This window comes from Sceloporus undulatus, chromosome 2 (assembly GCF_019175285.1).
Source record: "Sceloporus undulatus isolate JIND9_A2432 ecotype Alabama chromosome 2, SceUnd_v1.1, whole genome shotgun sequence".
NCBI lineage: Eukaryota > Metazoa > Chordata > Lepidosauria > Squamata > Phrynosomatidae > Sceloporus > Sceloporus undulatus.
In genome coordinates, this window is record NC_056523.1 from 285808746 (window position 1) to 285830776 (window position 22031).

The 22031-nt window shown below is 38.5% G+C and overlaps 2 protein-coding genes across 6 annotated transcripts in view; one reads left to right on the forward strand and one right to left on the reverse strand.

Moving 5' to 3' along the window:
- The window catches only part of XRCC4 (X-ray repair cross complementing 4), a 132370-nt gene extending 116879 nt beyond the window's left edge, over positions 1–15491 (reverse strand). For all 5 annotated transcript variants that reach the window (XR_006102086.1, XM_042450922.1, XM_042450920.1 and 2 more), the window contains exons 1-2: positions 15343–15491; positions 11250–11440 (exon numbers count right to left, since the gene is read on the reverse strand). Coding sequence is in view for 4 of the 5 variants with exons in the window: in XM_042450922.1 (XP_042306856.1) it covers positions 11250–11440; positions 15343–15481 (330 nt within the window). In the remaining variant the exon portion in view is untranslated. The remainder of the gene's footprint in view (positions 1–11249; positions 11441–15342) is intronic.
- TMEM167A (transmembrane protein 167A) overlaps positions 1–22031 on the forward strand; it is a 257207-nt gene that overhangs the window by 214770 nt on the left and 20406 nt on the right. The gene's annotated exons all lie outside the window — the stretch shown is intronic.

Consider the following 22031-nt stretch of genomic DNA (forward strand, 5'->3'; position numbering starts at 1 on the left):
AGGTTCCCATAGATATCTGGTTGGCCACTGCGGGAACAGAACACTGGACTGTATAGGCTCGTCATCTGAAAATTGCAACCACCATCTTATTTCCTTATTGTTTTGGGGTTTTCAGGTAAACAACATACCCAACACTTCAAGGGTGTGGATATACTTTAGACTGGTCTTGGCTCTTAGGTGAGTTATACTTCAAAAGATCCCTCTGCATCTTTTCAAACAAATAAATACCCAGGGTATACAGAAAAAGCAAATTCCACAAGAAGTTATCCTACACACAGCACTGTGTGAAATTAGTGAGAGTTGCTCGAGTAGAGCTTGAAGCTAAGTGCTCTAAAGGTATGTAATACAAAAACAACATAACAGCTCTTTGCCATTTTTTATAATTAATGAACATTGTGCAACAAGGATCTTTAGCAAAAGCCTGTAGACATCCACAACTGCACTTTTTTCACAACTTCAGCTTAGTAAACTGGTTTTGAAATTCTTCTTTATTTTAAAAGCAGTTTCCATTATGGGACGTATGCTTGTGAAGTGGTGGAGATTGCAGCCAGGCATTTTTCCAGATACAGCCATAGCCATTAGAAAAGCATGATGAAATTTTATATGAAAAGGCTGTGAGGAAAGCACAGATGAGCAAGGGCCAGCATTAGGCCTACATAGGCATCCATGGATAACAATTATGTCTTTTTATTTATCCTTAAGTGCTTTAACATTTTGGCTGTTGTCCAAACTATAAAATCTGAGATGAATAAATCCTCTGCCCAACGCAGTCCCTATTCACCACTTTAAAATAAAGGGGGTGGATTTAGGTGAGGTTCAAGCAAATGTATACTTAATTTTAATCCTGGCACTGCACTTGCTAAATACTTGTTGTCCTTGTTGTCTATATCTAGGAGGTGGCCCTGATTAAAGCCCATTGTTCAAGAAACTAAATACATGTGTTTCCAGATAGCATAAATATGCTACAATGACTAAACAACATTTGATGAACATATGCAGCACTGGAAGTATGCCAGACAAAAACCTTTGTGCTTAAAATGTTATACAAATACTGTCTGGCAGGTCTGATTTAAATTACATGGCAATTAAAATCCACAAGCTTTCAATATCCCTGGGTTTAACCCGTCACGGCTATCATCACACTCTAAAGGCAGCATTAGCCCTAAAGGTCAAAGAATATAGCACACAAATATGATTCATTTAAATCTGGGGGAAATATATCTTCTCCTGGTCACAGATGACTATGAATTTCCTTGTCTAGTTACAAAATGATTTCTTAACAAGTAGAGGGAGCCTTTCCTTGGACAGTTTCCTTTTGTCTACTTTTTACTTCTTTACTTCAAAAGGTGAATGTTGGAACAGTCATGAAATTAACTAAAACTGTGACTCTAAGTTACATCAGCATAGCAACTATGCTAGTACTGCATCATGAAAGCCCCAAAAAGTCTGATGGGGGGGGGGGGTAGATGTAGAAGCCCCACTGAACCAGTGCAAAATTAAAATCCCAGAATATAAATACTTACTGAAAAATCTGAGCATCCGATGGCAACAAAGATATAAAGATATCCCACAGAACGTAGACCAACACAAATGCAATGCCATGCCACACTACATGCCAATCATGAACCAAAATCAAGTAGTGCCACATATCAACCACAATGATACTCATATGTGTATGTGTACTTCTCTAGCACCATCTGTTTCACATTAGGAGCCAATCAGCATGCTCTAGTAATATGTGAGGAAGTAGCAACAGAACCCACAGAAGAGGACTCAGCGTCTTGATGTCACAGCATATAACAACCATGCAATGCAAACATCAGAATTTTGTTCTCCTCTCCATATCTGAGGGTTCCTGACAAGCTTTTTCTCAAGAAGTTGGTTAATTGTTTATATATCTTTCAAAATCATATTGTTCCCATTTTCCATTTTATGATCAAAGTTCATAAAGTTCAAAATATTATTTTATACCATCTCATGAAATTGTTTTTGTAACAAGCATGAATAATATATGCTAGCTTAAGTTTCATATCCACAGCTGTTAAATTTTTAGGAAATTATATGGCTACATGGACTTTCTTTATATATGTCAGATAAATCAGAACACCAGATCCAGTTTTTAAAAACAAATTTGACATAAAAGCTGTTAGGAAAGAAAGATTTCTATCCTATTTCTAAAAACCTGCAACACATCCACATTATAGGAAACTGCATGAAATGTACAACTTCCCACAAAAAAGTACCATGTGGTACAGCAACAGTCTTCAAACTCTACTTCCCAGAAATTGTTGATGAGATAAATGGAAGCACTCCATAGTAGCGGCTCCTACTCTTAACCTTGCCAGATGGTTCAAAAAGATATGAAAACCCTCTGGGATGTTCAAGACAATCAACCATAGCACAATTAAACTCTCCCTTTGTCTTAGGAGATGCTGTCAACCAGAGTAGCTCCTGTTCCCCAAACTCATCAAAACCTGAACTAAAAAAGGATCCGATGAGCTGTTTCCTCCCAGAGTACCTGGAATTGACATACCATGACTCACTATATAATCTTGCCTGGACTCAATATTAGCTAAATCTTACTTCAAACCATTTATAAGATACCACAACACACACAGGCTCCCTGACTTGTCACTGACTTACACCTTTTTATTTTTCATGAGTCCTTCTAAAGGGAAGTTTACACTTTATGCAATTTTGCTACAAGTGCATTTTGCATAACCGTAGCAAAACAGCCCTATCACAAATAACAGATCATCCCTGATAGAATGGACAGGAAAGATATTGCCCTCTTATCCATTACTATTGTATACACATTCCTTTACCACCTGTGGCTATAATATGCAGCACAGATTGCAGTGCAATATCATGTCTTTATATTTGTGCTTTTTATATTCTTCTGAACATTTTACATTCATTTCTGAATACCAAAAACAATGAGAACATGCAAGGTCCTGCAAAACAATATAATTAGTATGTGGGACAGAAGGAAGGACCTTCAACACATTTCTTTCTCAGGCAAAAAGTAAGGAGAGATAAACAACCAGGCTTGAAGGTGCAAACTGGCTTGGTCATCTGCCATCGATTTCAAACTTTCAAAGCTGCTCATTCTCAAGTGAGACAGTGCAACAGTGGGGAAGATCGTTCTTGCCTGAAGGGAGAACTGACAGCCTTTCAAGCATGGATTTAATCATTTGTCTGCTAAACTTATCAGCACTTTTAGCACCCTTCCTTTTCAAGAAGGTAAACGTACAGAAAAAGTCAGCATGTTGTAGTGGTTTGAGTGTTGGGCTAGGATTCCAGGAGCCCAGGGTTCAAATATTCACTCAGCCATGGAAACCCACTGGGCAACATTGGGCAAGTCACATTCTCAAAGAAAGGCAAGGGCAACCCCCCCACCCAAACAAATCATGCTAAAAGAACCCCATGATAGGGTCACTTCAGGGCCATGGTGGCGAACCTATGGCATGCGTGCCAGAGATGGCACACGAAGCCATTTTTTGTGGCAAGTGGAGGGTGTGGAAGAGGAGGGAAAGGCATGTGCCTGTTCCTCCTCCTTCCAGGTCATCCAAGGCCTTCAGCTGCCTCTGGAGAGGCAGCTGAAGGCCCAGGACAACCAGGATGGAGAAGGAAAAGGCATGTGCCTGTTCCTCTTCTTCCCCCTTTGCCCCCTGGGCTTTCAGGTGTCTTTGGAGAGGCAGCTGAAGGTCCAGAAGGGTGGGGGGAAGAAGTCCCGCTCCAGAGGGCGGAAGTCCCACCTGGAGGTCCCATTCCCACCCCACCCCCAGAAGTCCCAACAGAAAACTGTTTTGTTTGGGCACTAGGTCCCTAAAAGGTTCGCCATCACTTTCTTAGGGTTACCACAAGTCAGAAATGACTTGAAGGCACACAAATTGAACAGAAGGAGAAAAACACCTCTGGTATAAGAGGGACCTTGAAACAACCTTCTGGCCTGAACAGCAACACATAAAGCTCTTGAAGTAGTTGATTGGAAAACTATCAGCCAACACCTTCTTCCAGATATTCAGTGTGACCATTCTTCAGGTGATGAGGCTGCCTGAAAGAGACAGGTGGTAATGTGTATTTAAAAAAACAAAACTTACAGTTGTCTTTTTAATGGTGCTTCTGCAAGGCTTTGGGTTCCTCAGAGCATGCCCACACCTCTCCTCTTAATGGGTGATGCTCCAGCTTGAACAGTAGAAATAAAGGCATAACCACTTGAATTTTTTAAATTTCTAGAAATAATTTTAACATTTTGGCATTTATTAGTAAGAAAGGCTAAAAACTCACTACTTAAGCCACTCCCACTGTACTGAAGACAAAACATCTTCCTGTGCTGAAGGAACTGAAGGCAACACATAGGTTTACACTAGTATAAGTAAGTTTAAGTATGAGTAGATTTTGTGAAGACATTGTATAAACAATGTGGGAGAATTCAATTTACAGCAGAATCTCTAGATGCCTGGTTTTTTAAATTTAATTAAAAAAAAACACAGAAATTGAGTTTGGCCAATAGCCTAGAATTTAAAAATTTTCCTCATGGGAGGAAGTGATTTTTACTCAGCTGAACAAGTAACTGTAAACACTGATATGTAATACCAAAAACTGCAGTGCACAGCATGAATTCCAAAATAGAAAAACTAAACGCACAGACTTTAGGTCCTTGACATTACCATTTGGAAAGTTTTAGAAGCACATTTTTTAAAAAAATGCAGAAATGTATATTTAAACATGCCATGTCTTTATGCTTTAATCAGTTGCAAAATTAAAATTATCCTTCTGTTCTGTGACCTACATTTTGGAACACACTACAAAAAACAAAAGCTAAAGAAAATTATACGGGTTTCTTTCTTCAACAAGGTTAAGTCAAGTAGTTTTCCACATAAAGTTAGAACTTCATTTGCTGAGTTTTTGTAAATGTTCCTTTTAAAAAAGGGAAAATAGCACAATACCTGCCACCTTATTATATGAAAATGTTACTAGCCTTCAAATACTGTTTATCAAAAGCTCTTTAATCAATTTAATTGCCACCTCCAACAAGAAAGTCTTGCTGGAGTCCCATTATTTGCAATAGACGGAGAGTTCCTAGCTGAAGTACTTGGAAAGATTTACTTCCAAGTGGTCACCTACTTAGATCAAACAGTAAATCACTGACTCTTGTTATGGTGTTTGTTTAGGTGGCAGCAGTTTAGCTGGCCAAATCTCAATGGCCCCTTACTGAGCTCTCTGTGTGTGTGGCCCATTTTGCTCTGCAGCTGCTTTGACACACAAGCCCTTCTGTGTACCAAACCTATTGTTTTTTTAATGCAATTCTCAACAGTTTAATTTGCCCTTGCCAGCCTAAGGGCATTTCAGGAGAGCAGCATGTTAAAACTCTCTAAGCAAGGACACCTGCCTTAAAAAAAAATGGGGGGGATCATTAGTCACAGATAACATAATTTGATGAGTTGAGATAACAACTTACAGAGATCTCTAGTATTTCTGATATGCTATCGTCCCATGTTCTTTGGTACCAAGTTCAAAACAAAGCAACCCACAGAAACATAGGTGGTGTCTGATATCCGTTCCATTTCTTTATTCAATAGTTTAAAACAAACAAGATTAATTTGAATCTGCTGTCAACTAGCCATGCTCTATGAAGTTATTCCACCTATCCTAAACAATTTATCTCCAATGAATCATCATTTGTAGTAACTGCAGAATTCTTTAAATAGATCTCTAAATTTCAAGTTAATGTTACCCTTTAACATCAGTAAATGGTATTTCATATTGTTATTCACAGTCAAACATACGTATTTTCTATTCTGTTTGATAGGAATCACATGAGGATAAAAATATGCTGCCTAAGGAGAAACAGGCTCTATTAGTTGGGCTTATGCGGGTGTACAACTGGAGTCACATTCAATAGGTACCATGTAACTGACTGGACACAGTTTTTGATGTTGTTGTGCACCTTCAAGACATCTCTTACTTACAGCATAAGGTGAACCTATCATGGAGTTTTCTTGGCAAGTTTCTTCAAGAGAGGGCTTGCCATTGCCATCCTCTGAGGCTGAGAGAATGTGACTTGCCCAAGTTCACACAGTGGATTTCCATGGCCAAAACAGGATTCAAACCCTGGTCTCCAGAGTCATAGCCCAATGCTCAAACCACTACGCCATGCTAGCTATGTGTTGGCATTTATAAGTACACCCCCAGAACCAGGACCACAGGTCACGTCTGTCTAGAGAGGGACTGGAATCTATTTTTGTGCTAGTCATATGAATATTGGACAAGGAAATCTAGAAAGGTAGAAATCCAAACCAAAGAATGCTAGAAACAAATAAAGCAAGACATGCTTGCATTTGCAGTAAAGCAAGTCAGGTTGAACTATGAGCACAGGGAAAGAAAGACTCTATCTACCATTTGTATACAGTACAAAAACAACTGGATTCTCTGCAGCTATTTGTATCCTTTAAGAAACATGTCCTTTACAACATTTACTTAATTTTTATCCTGTAATTTGTTTAAACTGCCCCCACACTGGCTAACAAGATTTAAAAATACAATTGAAATCAATCTAAAAATACATACATTAAGATAAATTGAAATCTTCTAAAATCTTCAAAACTTTAAATGGCAGTGAGAGAAGCACCTGCAAAACCTATGTGACATACTCCCAGCTAATAATATCATTCAACAATCATAAACAATATGCAGTTTCTAAACTCTGTGAACAGTAACCCTGCTTAGAACAACACAAGCAGCATTTCAGCTGTATAGTTCCAACCAGCTCCTTGACATTGCAATAAATACATAACAATGGTCCAATTAATGACCTTTTAATCTATTCTGCTTTTAGCTGTTTCTTACATGAACTGTAGTTCATTTGTATTGTTATAAAGGAATAACAAGAAGTTGTATGATTACATTAATAGCCCATATGATCTAATTCCCAGTTTGTCCAATGCTGAAATCAACATTCATACAGTGAGGAATACTTTTTGTGAGGTATTAGCCTTATACTCTCTCTTCTTTCTATTTATTTTTAATTTGCATGATTACTTCTGCAATTTGTACAGTAGAATTACAAATTACACTCCCACTATTTCCTTCAACAAATACTTCCAAGTAGACATATTTTTCCAAGTAAAAATGTCTCCTGGCTACCTGTCTATGTTCTCCTTTCCTTTTCTTCATTTTAGCTCATTAGAGTGCTTTCTTTGGTTCATATGCTTCTGTGGTGGACATGTTTTGACAGATAAAATTAATTGGGTTTCCTTAAAAATTTCAACTAGAAGCTTAAGGGAGGTACGTACTGGGTTACACACCCCAGAACACCTTCTTGATTGGTATAGTAATGAAAACTAACCATTCTGTTTGATGTATTTCCACATGCTTATCAAGCTAATTTTTAACAACCCATTAGTATTAGACACGCTTCTTAAAAAGAATGTTAGCACTTTAAAAGCAAAGATAAAAGCACTGGTTATTGTCATATTCAGTACACAAGACTGTCAGCCTCACCAATCACAGTTAGATTTCCTGGGCCCAAATCTCCACTCACAATGCAGCTCACTGGGTGGCCTTGGATAAATCAGTAGGTTGCTATGAAGCTAAACACACACATGGTAGGATACAAGCATGATAAATTATATTTAGCTGCCCTTATATCTCTTTCTTAAACACATTTACTAGGAAGCACAACCTACTGAGTTTTCAATAGGATTTATTTCCAGTAGTGGACATTTAAGATTGTAGATATAGGAAGAGTAATTGACATTGACAATTGGAAATATGCAAGAGTTGAAACATAAAAATTTACTAAATGTCTAATTTTAAAAAAGTAAGCCACTCTGACAGCTTTTGGCTGAAGAGTGTAGTAGAAATACTATAAATAAATAAATAAAATAATACTAATCTCAAGATCTGGATGAGAACTCTTGGAAAATGGAACAAAGATGGCATCTAACTCCACTAAAAATCGCTAAAATATACAACACAGACTCAAATAAATGTTGGAAGTGTCAACAAAACATAGGATCTTGGTACCATATATGGTGGAGATATCCAAAATTAAAAACTTTTGGGAAGAAAATACATATTTCAATACAACACATTCTGAGAGTTAAATTTGAATTGAGAGCAGAAATTTATATATTAAATATGCTAAACTTAATACCTCCCTGCATAGAAAAGAAATGGTGGAGAATTCTGCTGTATATGATCTCAGCAGCTAGAATAATGACAGCTCAAATATGGAAGAGACAACAATAACCAACAGTAGATGAATGGCTTTTAAAACTATTTGAAATGAAAGAGATGGACAGACTAACCTCTTGGCTAAATCAAAAAGATATAGGAAAAACAGAGGAAGAGTGGCTTCCTGTAACAGAGGCGTTTTACAGACCGCCGCAAAGGTCTGCCGGCGCTGCTCTTTGCTCCGCGAGGGAGTTGCAGCATACAAACCGCGCGACTCCCTCGCAGAGCAAAAAAGAAGCTCCAAAATGGAGCTTCTTCCTGCAGCGCCGTTATGATGTTGCTAGGCGCCCATGGTGCACTCGCGACGTCATAACTGCCACGACCCGTCTGGACGCTATGCGTCCAAGACGTAAAAATGGCGGCAGCCGTGTGGAATGGCTGCCGCCATTTGTCACGGACTGAGTCCGTGATAGGGAAAGGGGCGTCTAGAAGAGACGCCCCTTTTTTAAAATGGGACATTCTGAGGATGTCCGAAATGGCGGTCTATAACCCGCCAGAATTTTGTAAGAAAAGATGGCAATAATAAAGCAAGTACTTCGGGGGGGGGGGGGGATAAATAGCTGAAATAAGCTGAAATAAGGATAAGAGATTTAAAACTTGAATTCGAGTTGAGGGAATCTTTATTGAATTTTTTCAAAAGGGAAAGAAAATGACAAAAAGTGTAATATACAGATAGAATAGATGGGTCTTAATGTCAGGAGAACATGGGAAGTAAAATGAGAAATTATTAATTTTGAAATTTATTCAGTGTAACATAACATTAAAATTAATTCATGAATTAAGAATTTTATATTTGTAAGAAGACTTTGATGTGATTTCTGAAAGCTTGTAAATTTGTAAAATAATAATAAAAAGATTGCAGTCTGATTACAATTAGTGCACTGCAGCTTTCACAGCATAACCTTCACAAGCAGAGTACATCCTCCCCACAGTGACCTACTTGCTTAGCAAACCACCTTCTGAACCCTATGGTTCAGTGATCTAGAACTATCACAGTATGTGTGCAAAATGCTCTTTGAATGTGGAAAAAAGGGGCAATAATACAGGGCAAATGCCCTGCAGAGTAACATTATGTCGCTTGTAGGACATGAGACAGCACTTGTGGTGCTATTTTTCCATAGATTTAATGTATCATATAAAACATTAAGAAATATCCTTGTTAAAAGCAGTATTTACAAATACAATCCTTATATTTTTATTTAGTTGCCATTTTAAATAAATATTTATTTCCCCATTTTTTGTTGCTTTTAAAAATAGGTGCATGTTTCATCCTGTAACCACACTCTGCTCCTGCCCATCTTTTTATTTCCTCAATATCTACAACACAAGATAAGGCAGCAAAACAAGGAACACTTGGAATATGTGAAATTTCTTTTCCACAATTAAGTTATATGATTAATTACACCATACAGTTATACACAAAAGAAACAAAATTATTAATTCTGATAAATTAAATCATAATCTAATAGTCATACCATTGGTACCAGAATTATAATTAATTACAAGTAATTATTTAATTATAACAAATTACATATCTAAGCACTCCAGACATATGCTACGAAGACACCTGTTCTAACACTAGAGATGAACACAGCACAATACTTCATGCTACAACACCATGCCAGTACCTTGGAGTCCTAGGTGTAACAACTACTTTGTGGGTACAACAGCACATGCTACTGGGGTGTAACTTTCTTTTCATGAAAAATATACCTATTTCAAACTTTAAAAAAATATATTTAAACATATTTATGCAGTTATTCAATAGAACTAAAGGTAAAGGTTTCCCCTTTGACAAGATTGTCTAGTCGTGTCTGACTGTAAGGGGGGAGCTCACCTCCATTATTAAGCCAAAGAGTCAGCGTTGTGTGAAGACGACTCCAGTGGTCATGTGTCCAGCATAACTGCATGGAACAATGGTACCTTCCCACTGAAGTAGTACCTATTTATCTGCTTGCACTTTTACATGCTTTTGAACTGCTAGGTTGGCAGAAGCTGGGACCAGTGATGGGAACTCACTCCATCCCATAGCACTTGGGCTTCGAACTGCCAACCTGCCGATCCTGCAGTCATCAGACTCAGCATCTTAACTGCTAAGCCACCGCATCCTATCATATAACTATTACTATATAACTATTGATATGTTTTCTCATATAAGACAGAAAATATTTGTGGGAAGCAGGACAACATGTAGATGGAAAACTGAAGGAAAGAAAAAGGTTAATGTGACACACACACACCTGCCTGCTTGCTTCATTGGAAGTTGGCATGAAAAGGAAGGGGAAGGGAGAAGAACTTCAGGGGAAAATAGCATTTGTTATCATATGTACTTTGAGGCTGAAGTAATGAAGAAATGTTTTCCACTAAAATTTAAAGGATAAGTATATCACAAATCTGAAAACAATTATAGATAATGACAAGCCATAGTTTGCTCCATGTGACAAATAGTTTTATACCTCCAATCAATGGTAGCCACATGTAAGCAAGGCCTGTCATGTTTAAAATCATACCAGACATGCAGTTGTCTAACTCTAAAGGGTCGCTAGTCCAAACCAATAAATGAAGCTAACTTCTGTCAGATTAAATTCCACAGAAAAGAATAAATGCAAGTATCTTATCATTTTAGCTACTCCCATTAATTTTATTCTGTTCTGCTTGGATTGCCTTGTCAAGGCAAAAATACTAATTTAATTGTTCAGATTTCAGACAATAACAAAGAGTCAATGCGTGTTTATCTTGAACAGAACGGCTCCCTACTTCAGAAAAGTGTTGGAATTAAAAAGCCAAATTAAACTTTATACAAATGACTGGATTTTTAAAGAGACTCTCTCTCACACACACACAACCCCCCCCCTAGTTTTTAAGAGGAAACACACTCTTGAGAATTTGATTGTTGTCCATTGAAGAATTTTTCAAAGTTTAAGGGTCCACAGTCTCTATTACTGCAAATTTATGCTCGACCACAAATGAATTCAGTTGAGGAAACACTGAAATAAAGTATTACTTACAGCTAGATCTTTAAGTTTTTTTTCATAGGAAAAATGAAGGAAGTCTTCATTTATCCCTTCTTTAGAAATATCAAAACTGTATGTATCCGTAAGCCCTCCTTCAGATAACAACACTTTTCTTAGTTCTTCAGTGTATTTCTCTTGCTCCATTTCAATGTCAGCAGCCTCCTTAGAAATATCTTCTTTGGACACTGAAAAGGGGGAATTTGTTAGAATTAATATAAAATTAAAAAGAAAAACAATTTGACAATCAAACATAGCTGGTGCAAACACACATTTTTTCCTATGGTTCTGAAATACATTTATCTTACAATTTAACATTTACAAGTATTACAGCATTGAACTGTTTTCAAGGTTTCTTCAACATACAGGAGAGTGCTATAAGTCTCTCAGTGTCTGATTTACACTGAATCCTCTATTACTTCTTGTGATTTAGCAAACAGGTTATAGCTATGTACCTCCAAGTCAGTGGCACAGCTATGGGCATCTTCATGTCACCACAGTATGCAAAAATCTTCATGGCTGATGTGGAACAATGCTTTCTCATTACGTGCATCAAAAAACATATTCTTTACCTATGATTCCTTGATAACATCTTTGTAATTTTCCCACACGGAGAGCAATCACTTGAGAACTTCTGTCATGATTTCAACAACTTCCACTCTACCATCAGCCTGAGCAACTGCACAATGTACTTCCAAGAAGCACACTCTATTTAAAACCAACTGACAATTATAGATACTTACATGCCTCCAGTCCACCTGGAACACACTACCAAGTTTATTATTTACAGCCAAGCCATCTGATATGACATCTGTGCAGACCCACGAGATACAGACTCAAAACTCCTGGAGTTACAACAGGCATTTCTCAAACTACAAAACCCACCAACGGATGTGAAGAAACAAATCAACAAGTTAAGATAAATACAAATCAACAAACTAAGACAAGACCCATCTACAGACCAAAAACACAAAATGACAGAACATCCCTAGTGGTCGCCAACAGTCCCCAGCTGAGATCACCACACCATCAATGAGCAACAGCCAGTTCTAGACAAAAACACAGCCTTCTCACAAGCTCTGGGAGGCAGGCTTTTATTGGCCTAAAGGCAGCCTCAAAATTTTTACTAATGTATCACTTGCAACTGGATACATAAAGTGGGTGGTAATACAGGAACAAGATCCTGCCTCAAACCCAGACACCAACTCTGTCTCCACATCTACTCTGAGAGCTATATTACAAAGGTCAATAATTTCCCCCATAAAATCAGAGATTCATTTACTTGCTCCTCCTCCAATGTGATACAGGCCATCAATGCCAGGAATGCTGCTCTACATTCTACATTGGACAAACGGGATCAGAGAATAAATGGATACAAATCTGACATTAGAAATGAAAATATTAAAAAAAAAGTTGCAAAATGTTTCAACCTTCCTGGTCTTGCACTAAAGGATTTCCAGATCACAGTCCTTGAACAAGTATTTACAAAGGAAGACTAGAAAGAGAAAAAACTGCATTGAATTATATTCACAAATGCCAATCCATTAGCAGAGGTAGGAAAAAAGAATGGCTTCATGGTACACTACATATATTAATATAAGAGTCCTTGCTATTGGACATATAACAAAAGACACCTTCTCAGAAAGAGTTTTGAGCCCAAAGAAAGTGACTTTTGGTAAGAAGATTTTTTGTTTTCACACCTCAACACTAACTCACCACTGTAAAGATCAGAAAGGCTTGTATCACCTCAACCCAGCCCTTCAAAAATTTGAAAATTTAGCACATGGAACATGATGTGCATCCTTCTGGATCTCTTACATTCTACCCCACTCCTACAATTGTATAAATGTGCTTTATAAACTGAAGATTTAAATGCAATCTGTACTGCATCTGAAGAAGTGGGTTTATATCCACAAAAACTCATTTATAAAAAAAAAATCCAGTTAATCTTAAAGATGCATCCCATAGCTTTTTGTGGTCTATGCAGTCAAAGGTTTTGCTATAATCTATAAAGCACATGCTGATTTTATTTCTGGAATTTCTTGGTGTGCTTAGGGTTGCCATAATTTGCTACCACAAAACCAAGACAAAATGCAAAAAAAAGTAGGACAAAATGTAGGATGAAATTCACAAAAAATGTAGTACATTAAAAAAAATGGAAGACACAACCAGCTAAGAGCAAAAAACATTAATATTTTTTTAAAAAATTAATATAAATACTTATTTACAGAAAACATTCTTCCTCAGAAGGCACACAACAACAAACATAATAAAATACATCGCAGGTAGTAGATCTTACCTGCTGCAGTGGTTGCCCTCTCTTTTCTTGGGGCCCAGCCAGTTGGGGCTAAGCGGCAGTCTCCTCCTTTGGGGCTTAGCCAGCCGGCTAGGCCCCACACAACACCGGAGCCATAGAAGGAAGCCTCACTGCGGCAAGGCTTCCTCATTTGGGGTCTAGCCGGCCAGCTAGATCCCGCATGGCTCCAGAGCCACAGAAGGAACCCTCACCGCAGCAAGGCTTCCTCGTTTGGGGCCTAGCTGGCCAGCTAAGCCCCACACAGCACCGGAGCCGCAGATGGAAACTAGGCCCCGCGTGGCTCTGCCCCAAGCCCTCCTTGATTCCAGCAAGACCTAGAATGGCTAAAAGCGCGGCAGCCAAGGGGGGGGGAGGTGGTCAGCAGGAGCTCCCGGGACTGGTGTCAACCCAGGATGGGACATTCTAAACGGTTGAAAAACCAGGAATGTCCCGCCACAAACTAGGATATGGCAACCCTAGGTGTGCTCCTTTATCCATTATATGTTTGCAATGTGACCCCTACTGCCTCTTCCTTTTCTGAATCCTGCTTGATCCTCTAGGATTTCTCTTTCCATGTATGATTGGAGTCTATACTGCAGAATACTGAGCATCATTTTGTTTGCATGGGAAATTAATTCTATGGTCTTCTAATTGCTGCTGTCTTTTGTGTCTCCTTTTTGTGGATTGGGATATTACTTATTATTATTATTAGCTTTATTTATAAAGCATCATAAATCTACACGGCACTGTACAAAACCAAGTAAAATCAAGTATATATAAAAAGCCTGCCTATGCCGCACAATCTAAAAGTTAAAACAACAAATTAAAAACATCATAAGAACAAGTTAAAACAGCAAATATCCAATATTGAGTCAAGCATCAGAACAACCAGGACACAATCACAGACTCCCTGGGAACACTTCCCTAACACTTGATCATTTCCAGTCTGTTGCCCACAGTTTTGTTTTCCATATTTGTTGATATATATATATATATATATATATATATATATATATATATATATATGTTAGGTCTAGAGTTGTTTCTGACTGGATGCATTGTATCACTTCAACTGGAATATCATCTATTCCTGGTGATTCCCAATTTCCCTTATTGCAGCTTCCACTTCACTTTATAGAAACTGAGGCTCATTTTCATATGGGAAGACATGTTAATGCCACACCATTTCATAATCCTAATGAGAAATCTGTATTTTGGACAAGAAGCTACTGTTAGAACAGAATTCGGAGAAACAGAATGGCTCCCAATCAGCAAGGGAGTCAGACAAGGCTGCATCTATCACCCTGTTTGTTCAATTTGTATGCAGAAAATATAAGAAAAGCAGGTTTAGAAGAAGGAGGAGTGAAGCTAGGAGGAAGGAATATCGACAAACTTAGATGGGCGGACTACACCATATTACTAGTAGAAAACATCAGAAACTTGGAACAATTATTAAGGAAGGTCAAAGAAGAAAGTGTAAAGGCAGACTTAATGCTTAACATAAATAAAACAAAAAAAAATGATCATGGAAGAAATATATAAATTCATCCTAGCCAATGATGAAATCAAAACATTTAAAGAGTTCCCATACCTAGGATTAAACACTGATCAGAGGGGTGACTGCAATCAAGAAATAGGAAGACTACGAATGGGAAAGACAGCTATGAAAGAACTAGAAAAAATCCTAAAAAGATATACAACCGAGCACCAAAGTTAGAATTGTCCAAACTATTGTATACTATCTTTGTAATATACAAATAGTAATAAATGGTAAAACAATGCATTATATATCACCTCTCTCAATCCAAGCTGATTGTCCATCAGTGAGTGTAACATCGAAGCCAGTGCACAGATCTTTTTGCCAAGCTATCTGCAGAAAATAGGTTGTGCCTGGATCAGAAACAGGATAGATTCTTCTCACTTTCTTCTCCATTACTTTCTAGCCAGCTGTTATTTAAAAAAAAAAAGGGGGGGGGGAGGTGGATCACTATTTAATATATTCCAAGTTCAAAGTAAAAGTCAGACATTCAAAATATAACATTGGCAAGCTAGAGAACAGTGCAGGTCTATAAATTCATATAGATATAAAACCTGTATTTTTAAATGAGACAAAATAATTTAAACTTCATTTATTTCCCCAGATAACTTGCATAGCTGATAGCTGACAAAACAAAACCTGCATCTCCTTTATAATTTGAAACAGAACAATACTGTGTTTTATATTCAAACAGCAAATGGTATATAGAACTGATGAGAATTAAAATGAAAAATAAAAATAAAAATCTGAATATAATTTCCTTGAACCAACAAAAGAGGTAAGAAAAAGCAATGATGCATAATCTATACTTTCCCAAAGCAAACATTACTGATATACAAACAGTTCACATGCATGACTGGACCTGGGTCCAAAAGCTTTCCCCTCTTTAAGGACTGTGAGGTTCACCTCCAAATGTTATAAAACAGCTGCACTGTAAAATGCATTTAGAGGAAGCAGGAAGCAATTAACTTGAATAATGCTGAAGGCATAGGGCTAAATCCAGTTGTTAGTCCCAAACTAGAATAGATGCATTGAATCAATCGAACTTTCATAAATGTTGTTTTTAAAAGCCTAACAATGGGCCTAACTCTAGTTTGGGCTAACAACCAGATTTAGCCCATGAAGCAGAAATCACAATTGCACTTGAACTGAAAAAAACATTGTTGAAACTAAACATGAAAATGAGTACTGCACTCATGACTAGATATGAATTCTTGAAATAACCATGGCAAAGGTTAAAAAAAAGGTTTTAGTAATTACATATTTATTTACTAAAGAGGAGTCTTCACAAATTACTGAAATAATGTAGAAAATGTGTTGGGGGGGAAGAGATTTTTGGCATCAAAGTTAAACCAAGATCACCAGAGAACACCCAAGCCATGAATTTGTTGCATCAAACCAAACTGTTGGAGGTTTCAAAGTCCTGGAACACAGCCCTCTGTAGCAACAGTTTTTTTGGGATTCAAACATCCACAGCTTAAAAATATTTGTAAAATATAAAAATTCTAAAAAGCAAGCCTTAACTTTGTCATTTTATATAAGAGACACCATTGTATTGTGCAATTGTATTTAGTGGGACTTGAACATCCACAGATTTTGCTAGCTGGGGAGGGGGGACTCTCCAGCAGATACTAAGAAACCATTGTATCATCATCAGTGCATGCTAAGGCAAGACACATCTGGATATCAGGTACTGTATTCTCACTAATCGTAAAGGACAATCTAAGAGCAAGGAGGCTCTGATTTATACTGGAAGTTTGCACAACGATTCTGGATGGTACAGATGGCTTTTGGGCCTTTTAGGCTCTGAAACATGTTCATGTCATTGATATGCATTAGGCCTAAAGGTGTCTAGGAAAGCCCAACAGAATGCAATACAGAACCTGAGTGAGGCACAAAGACAGCTGCAAACTCCTCTCAACCAGAAACACACATCTACCACTACATTTAAGGTATCTGCAAAAGTCCACAGAAATACAGGTAACTATTATTTTGGATGCCACATACATTGTCCTTCAAATTCAAACTGCCTTTTAAAATTCTGCTGAAAAATTACAGGGCAAAAGGACAATAGCAGACCTTTGTGTCTGAACCAGAATTAAAATGAATTCTTCTGAAGGCTTTTAAGGAAACATTCCACACAGTTTGCTTACATTTTAATTTTTTTAAAAGGATGTCTAAAAAAATTCACAAGCTTTTAAATAAAGCTTTTCAAAGTGTCTGATATCATGGCTGTCATTATTTTTCTTGTACAACACTATCAATATCATCATTGTTTAATTAAGTCAAATTGGTAAAACCAAATATTTGCTAGCACCAGTTCATTTTCAAGATACTGAAACTGGAATGCCCTGGTATGCCTTTAAAGATGTAATAATGCTGCTTCTGTGAATCGTAATTCATTTACTATGTCTGAAAAATTAAACCACTTGATCTCACTGTCCCTTGATTAATATAAAGAAATGCTTTAGGAAAGCTGATTGATTATAGCATTAGCAGAGTCTGTGTTTTGCTCCCAGGGGCACAAGGAGTCATATTACATATCAACACCTCACCATATAATTCCTAAGGAACAAAGATTAAGTTGCAGGTGGAAAGAACTACCCCAAATTTGTACATCACTAGCTGTATTGAGAGCATCAGACAGTTGACGATTGAGATGCTCATCTTTAGTACTTTGTGTCTTTGGTGTTTGGCATCTATGATCTTTATTAGGCAATGCTTCCTTCTGGGGAAGAATCAGCTGTCGGCTGGCATGTAATTACTTAGAGTCTGCTCCCTTAACAATGACAGTCCACAGCCCTGATGAATAAACAAGACTGTTTTTTAAAAACTAGTTGACAAAATGATTTTGTATGCTGCTTTGGATAGCACTCAGGCACAATACAGAAGCCAAGTCTTAGATTTCCTTCATGAGTCCACAGAGTATCATTGATATTTCAGTTTCAGCTTTTCATTTCTGGCTTCCAGAGCTGAGTTCTGAGAGAGTGACTGAGTGAGAAAGGTTTCAGCAGCAGGTGTTTCAAAACTCAGCCATTACATTTTTGGAACATGTTGATCTAAAAGGAAAAAAAGAATTACAGCAGCATTTGCAGGCCAATCCTGTCCACTTGGCACATGGATCCTAGCCAGTCTTACCACGTGGCAAAAATCATGTGAGGGTAAAGATCAAGATGTTCAATTGCATCTGCACAGCCCATCTTGTGTGCCAGAGCAACTATCATCTTCTGCCTGCCCCAAAAAGAGCATGGGATGAAGCCAATACAGTATTTGACAGGCCGCCAGGAAAAATGTCAATGCCACCCAAGCAGATGGGTCATTTTACTACCCTAAAATCACATTTTACTGGAAAATTCACACAGCTAGACCTACAAGGTAGGCATTTTACAACATTATTGCTGAGTTCTACTAGATTCCAAAAACTCTTTTAAGTTCCCCCTGCTTCCAGTTTTATGCATATTTCTGTTTCTATCCACTCTTAGGTATTTCTACCATAACAAGTTTGAGGGACCTGTTTGGCAATCCATACTTCAATTACCTCTGTCTGCTTCCCCTTGCCCCCAAACAGCAGCAAACCCAAATGCCTCTCATCACTCTTCTCAAAGTACTTCTGCCACCAGGATCTTTAACAGAACCACTCCTACTATTGTCTGTGTAAACAATGTTCTTCTAAGCTCTTAGACTCTACTTCACTGTAACACTGACAGTAGTGACCAGTCAGTGGGCATACATATAATGAAAAATAGTTTTATTGAATGTATACTTGGGATGCTATACGTGTACAATTCACACACACCTTATCACCTTCAAGCCTTTTGCTATCTGTAGTCTGATTTATTTAATACAATACTAGCATCACATCTTAACCAAATAACATGATCTCTCTTCACACAGTCCCTCTCTCTACGTCCACTAGTCTATTCTCTACAGAACACAATCTCTGTATCCAGCTTCATCAAAAACTTGTTCCTAACTCATTGTCATCCACTCTTAATAGATCATTTCCACAGCATCCATATGAAAATTCACTCTCCTCTCCCCATTCCATACCTGTCATATACCTCTTATCATACTTGACACAGAACACCACTATACAAAGTGACAATCTATGCTTACACAGCCTGATATAACACATTTCCTATATACATGAAGTTAAAATCCCTCTTATTTATTTGAATTAATTCTTGGGTCAACAACAACATACAGAGCCCACATGTTCTCCTAGAATATCCAGAAGTACCGCTGGATGCCTAGCCTACAGTGTAAGTTAGGGATGCATTTTTTGGAAGTTGCATCTCAGCTGCAGCACTTCCTGGAACACAGAGATGAAAGCACTCTCAATCACATGACAACTGTAACTATTGACTACTAGGATACATACTTTGAGTGGGCTACTCTTAAATGCAATTTAGAAGTTTCAATTCTTTAGAATTCTGCTGTGTGGTTAACTATCCATGCAGCATATTACAACCTGGCCCAGCTGTAACAGCTTGTAGGAGCTCACGTGAACACTCAATAAAGGCCCAAATATCCAGAACCCAAGACTACCTTGTCCAAGACTACCTATGTCCAAGACATAGAAGAAGGAGGAGTGAAAACAGGAGGAAGGAATATCCTTTAAAGTAGAGGAGCAGATGAGGATTGACTCTCTGTGTGTGGCATTAGAGACAACGCACCCTGTGAGTAAGAAATCTCCAATTATAGCTCCTTCTCCGCTCCCTAACTCATTACAGAAATCTGATTTAAAGTGATTTTAGTAAAACAGTCTCCCCAAATCTGCAAAGTCCAAATATAAACTACTCACAGGAAAAGGGAAAAATAAGGAAAACAATGACTTGGGGGGGTTTCCACTTGCGATTTAAAACGAATTTAAATACAGCGGTTCGTTTTAAAGCGATTCAAAATAAAGCGAGTGTTATCCCACTTTTCAAATCGCTTTATTTGTATCGTTCCCATTTACGAAACGTTTTATTTTAATTCGCTGTAATTAACCCTGTTTTGCTCCCATTCAAGGATGAATCAGTGTATATCTAAACCGGTTTTGTTACTTTTTCGTTCACATTCACTTGTTTCGGCTGTCAATCAAAGCAACGTCATCATGACGTCACATTAATTCGGAGTAACATACACCGATGTAGCCTGTACCTGCGTTCCCACTACCTGGCCGTTTTTAATTCGTTATAAATTTCATCCTGGTTTGGGCGATGCCGTCCCGGTCCCTGATGGGAGCCGGCCTCTGCCTCCTTCCCAGCCTGGGAGCCGGCCCAGGCTTGCTCCAAAGCCGGGGAGGAAGCGGAGACTGCTCCCATCGCGCGATCACCACGATGGGAGCCGGCCTCCGCCTCCTTCCCGGCCTGGGAGGAAGCCTGGGCCGGCGATCGCGGAGCCCTGGAAGGCCCCGGCGAAGCCTTCAAGCGGCTCCGCGATCGCGGAGTCCTCCAAGGCCTTGCTGGGGCCTGCGAGACACTGTCTCCCAGGCCCCCAGCGAGGCATTGGACAATGTTTTAAAATGTAGGACCTTTTTTTTTAAATTTCCTGGCCAGGAATTTTTTTTAAAAGGTCCTACATTTTAAAACACTGTCCTACATTTGTCCTGGTTTGGAGGTCCTCGGGGATGGCAACCCTATCTGGAAAGAGCCTCGGATCCCCAAATTCACTTTGCCTGACCCATTGATCTCTGGGCTGTCCTCCAAAGCCCATCTGGTGCTCAGGCAGAGGTGAAAAAGAAAAAAAGAATAGTTTAAAATGGTGTTCAATGGCTCTCCTCACACATCGGTCTATGAAAGAGGAGCAGAGGGGAGGTTACAATCCACCGGAGGAAAGGCTATTATGTGAATGGAAGAAAATGGCACCGGCAATGCAGAAAGAAACCAAAGAGGGTGACACCCCCAGACCAGCCCCTTGAGCGCTGCTCCTCCCATCTTGTGGAACGCGAATCAGACACCGAAACGTTCCCATTTAAATACCGCGATTCCTATCTCGGATCAAGGGATAATACTAGGGTAGACCCTAGTATTTTTTTATGCCGGTTTATAGGCTTCTAATCCGGGTTAAATGTTACAATTTGAATCAGATTTGAATCGCAGTGGGAATGATTGCGGATTAATCTAGAAGTGTTCTAGAGTTAATTCGGGATTGAGTGGGAACAATACACCTTGGATTCGATTTGTAAACCGATGTATAAGCGAGTGGGAACACCCCCAAAGAAGTCAAACTCCTAGAACTCACTAGCAAAAATAATGTGCAGCCATACCACGAATTTTGCCTTCTGTCTGCAGAAATATTGATACTAGTTTTGCAAGGACAAAATGATATTTCAAACAAGATGGAGAAATTTCAACAAGCTTTTCTTATGCAAAACCCCCATGGCAAACAGGGGATTTAAAAGGCAGCTGATTTTGGCCAAATGGAGGAAGACTGCTCAGTTTCCTCAGGAAATCTAGATGCAGCCAAATATAGTCTCAGAAATCCACTACAAAGCAGATATTTGGAATTCCCGGGAATCAATTATCAGATTCCTCTCTCAGCTGCTAAACTGCCACATCAAGGAAATTCATTTCAAAGGCTACCACTATTTGCCCAGTTTTAGAGCAACTAAACGTATATTTATGACGTTTAATCAGGCATCTATCCCTATCCTTTCTCTCACTTCCGTCCTTTAATTTCTGACCAGCATTCAGCTTCATGCATTATTACATCCACCCACTGCTCTGACCATGTTACTCCTTTATTATCATTCCTTCATTAGCTCCCCCGCCCTTTCCATATTCACCATAAGCTCCTGTTATTGAGTTTTAAGCCCTGCATGGGCTGGCCCCTCCTTATTTATCTAACCTTCTTTCTTAGAATCATAGAATCATAGAATCGTAGAGTTGGAAGAGACCACTAGGGCCATCCAGTCCAACCCCCTGCCATGCAGGAAATCCAAATCAAAGCATCCCTGACA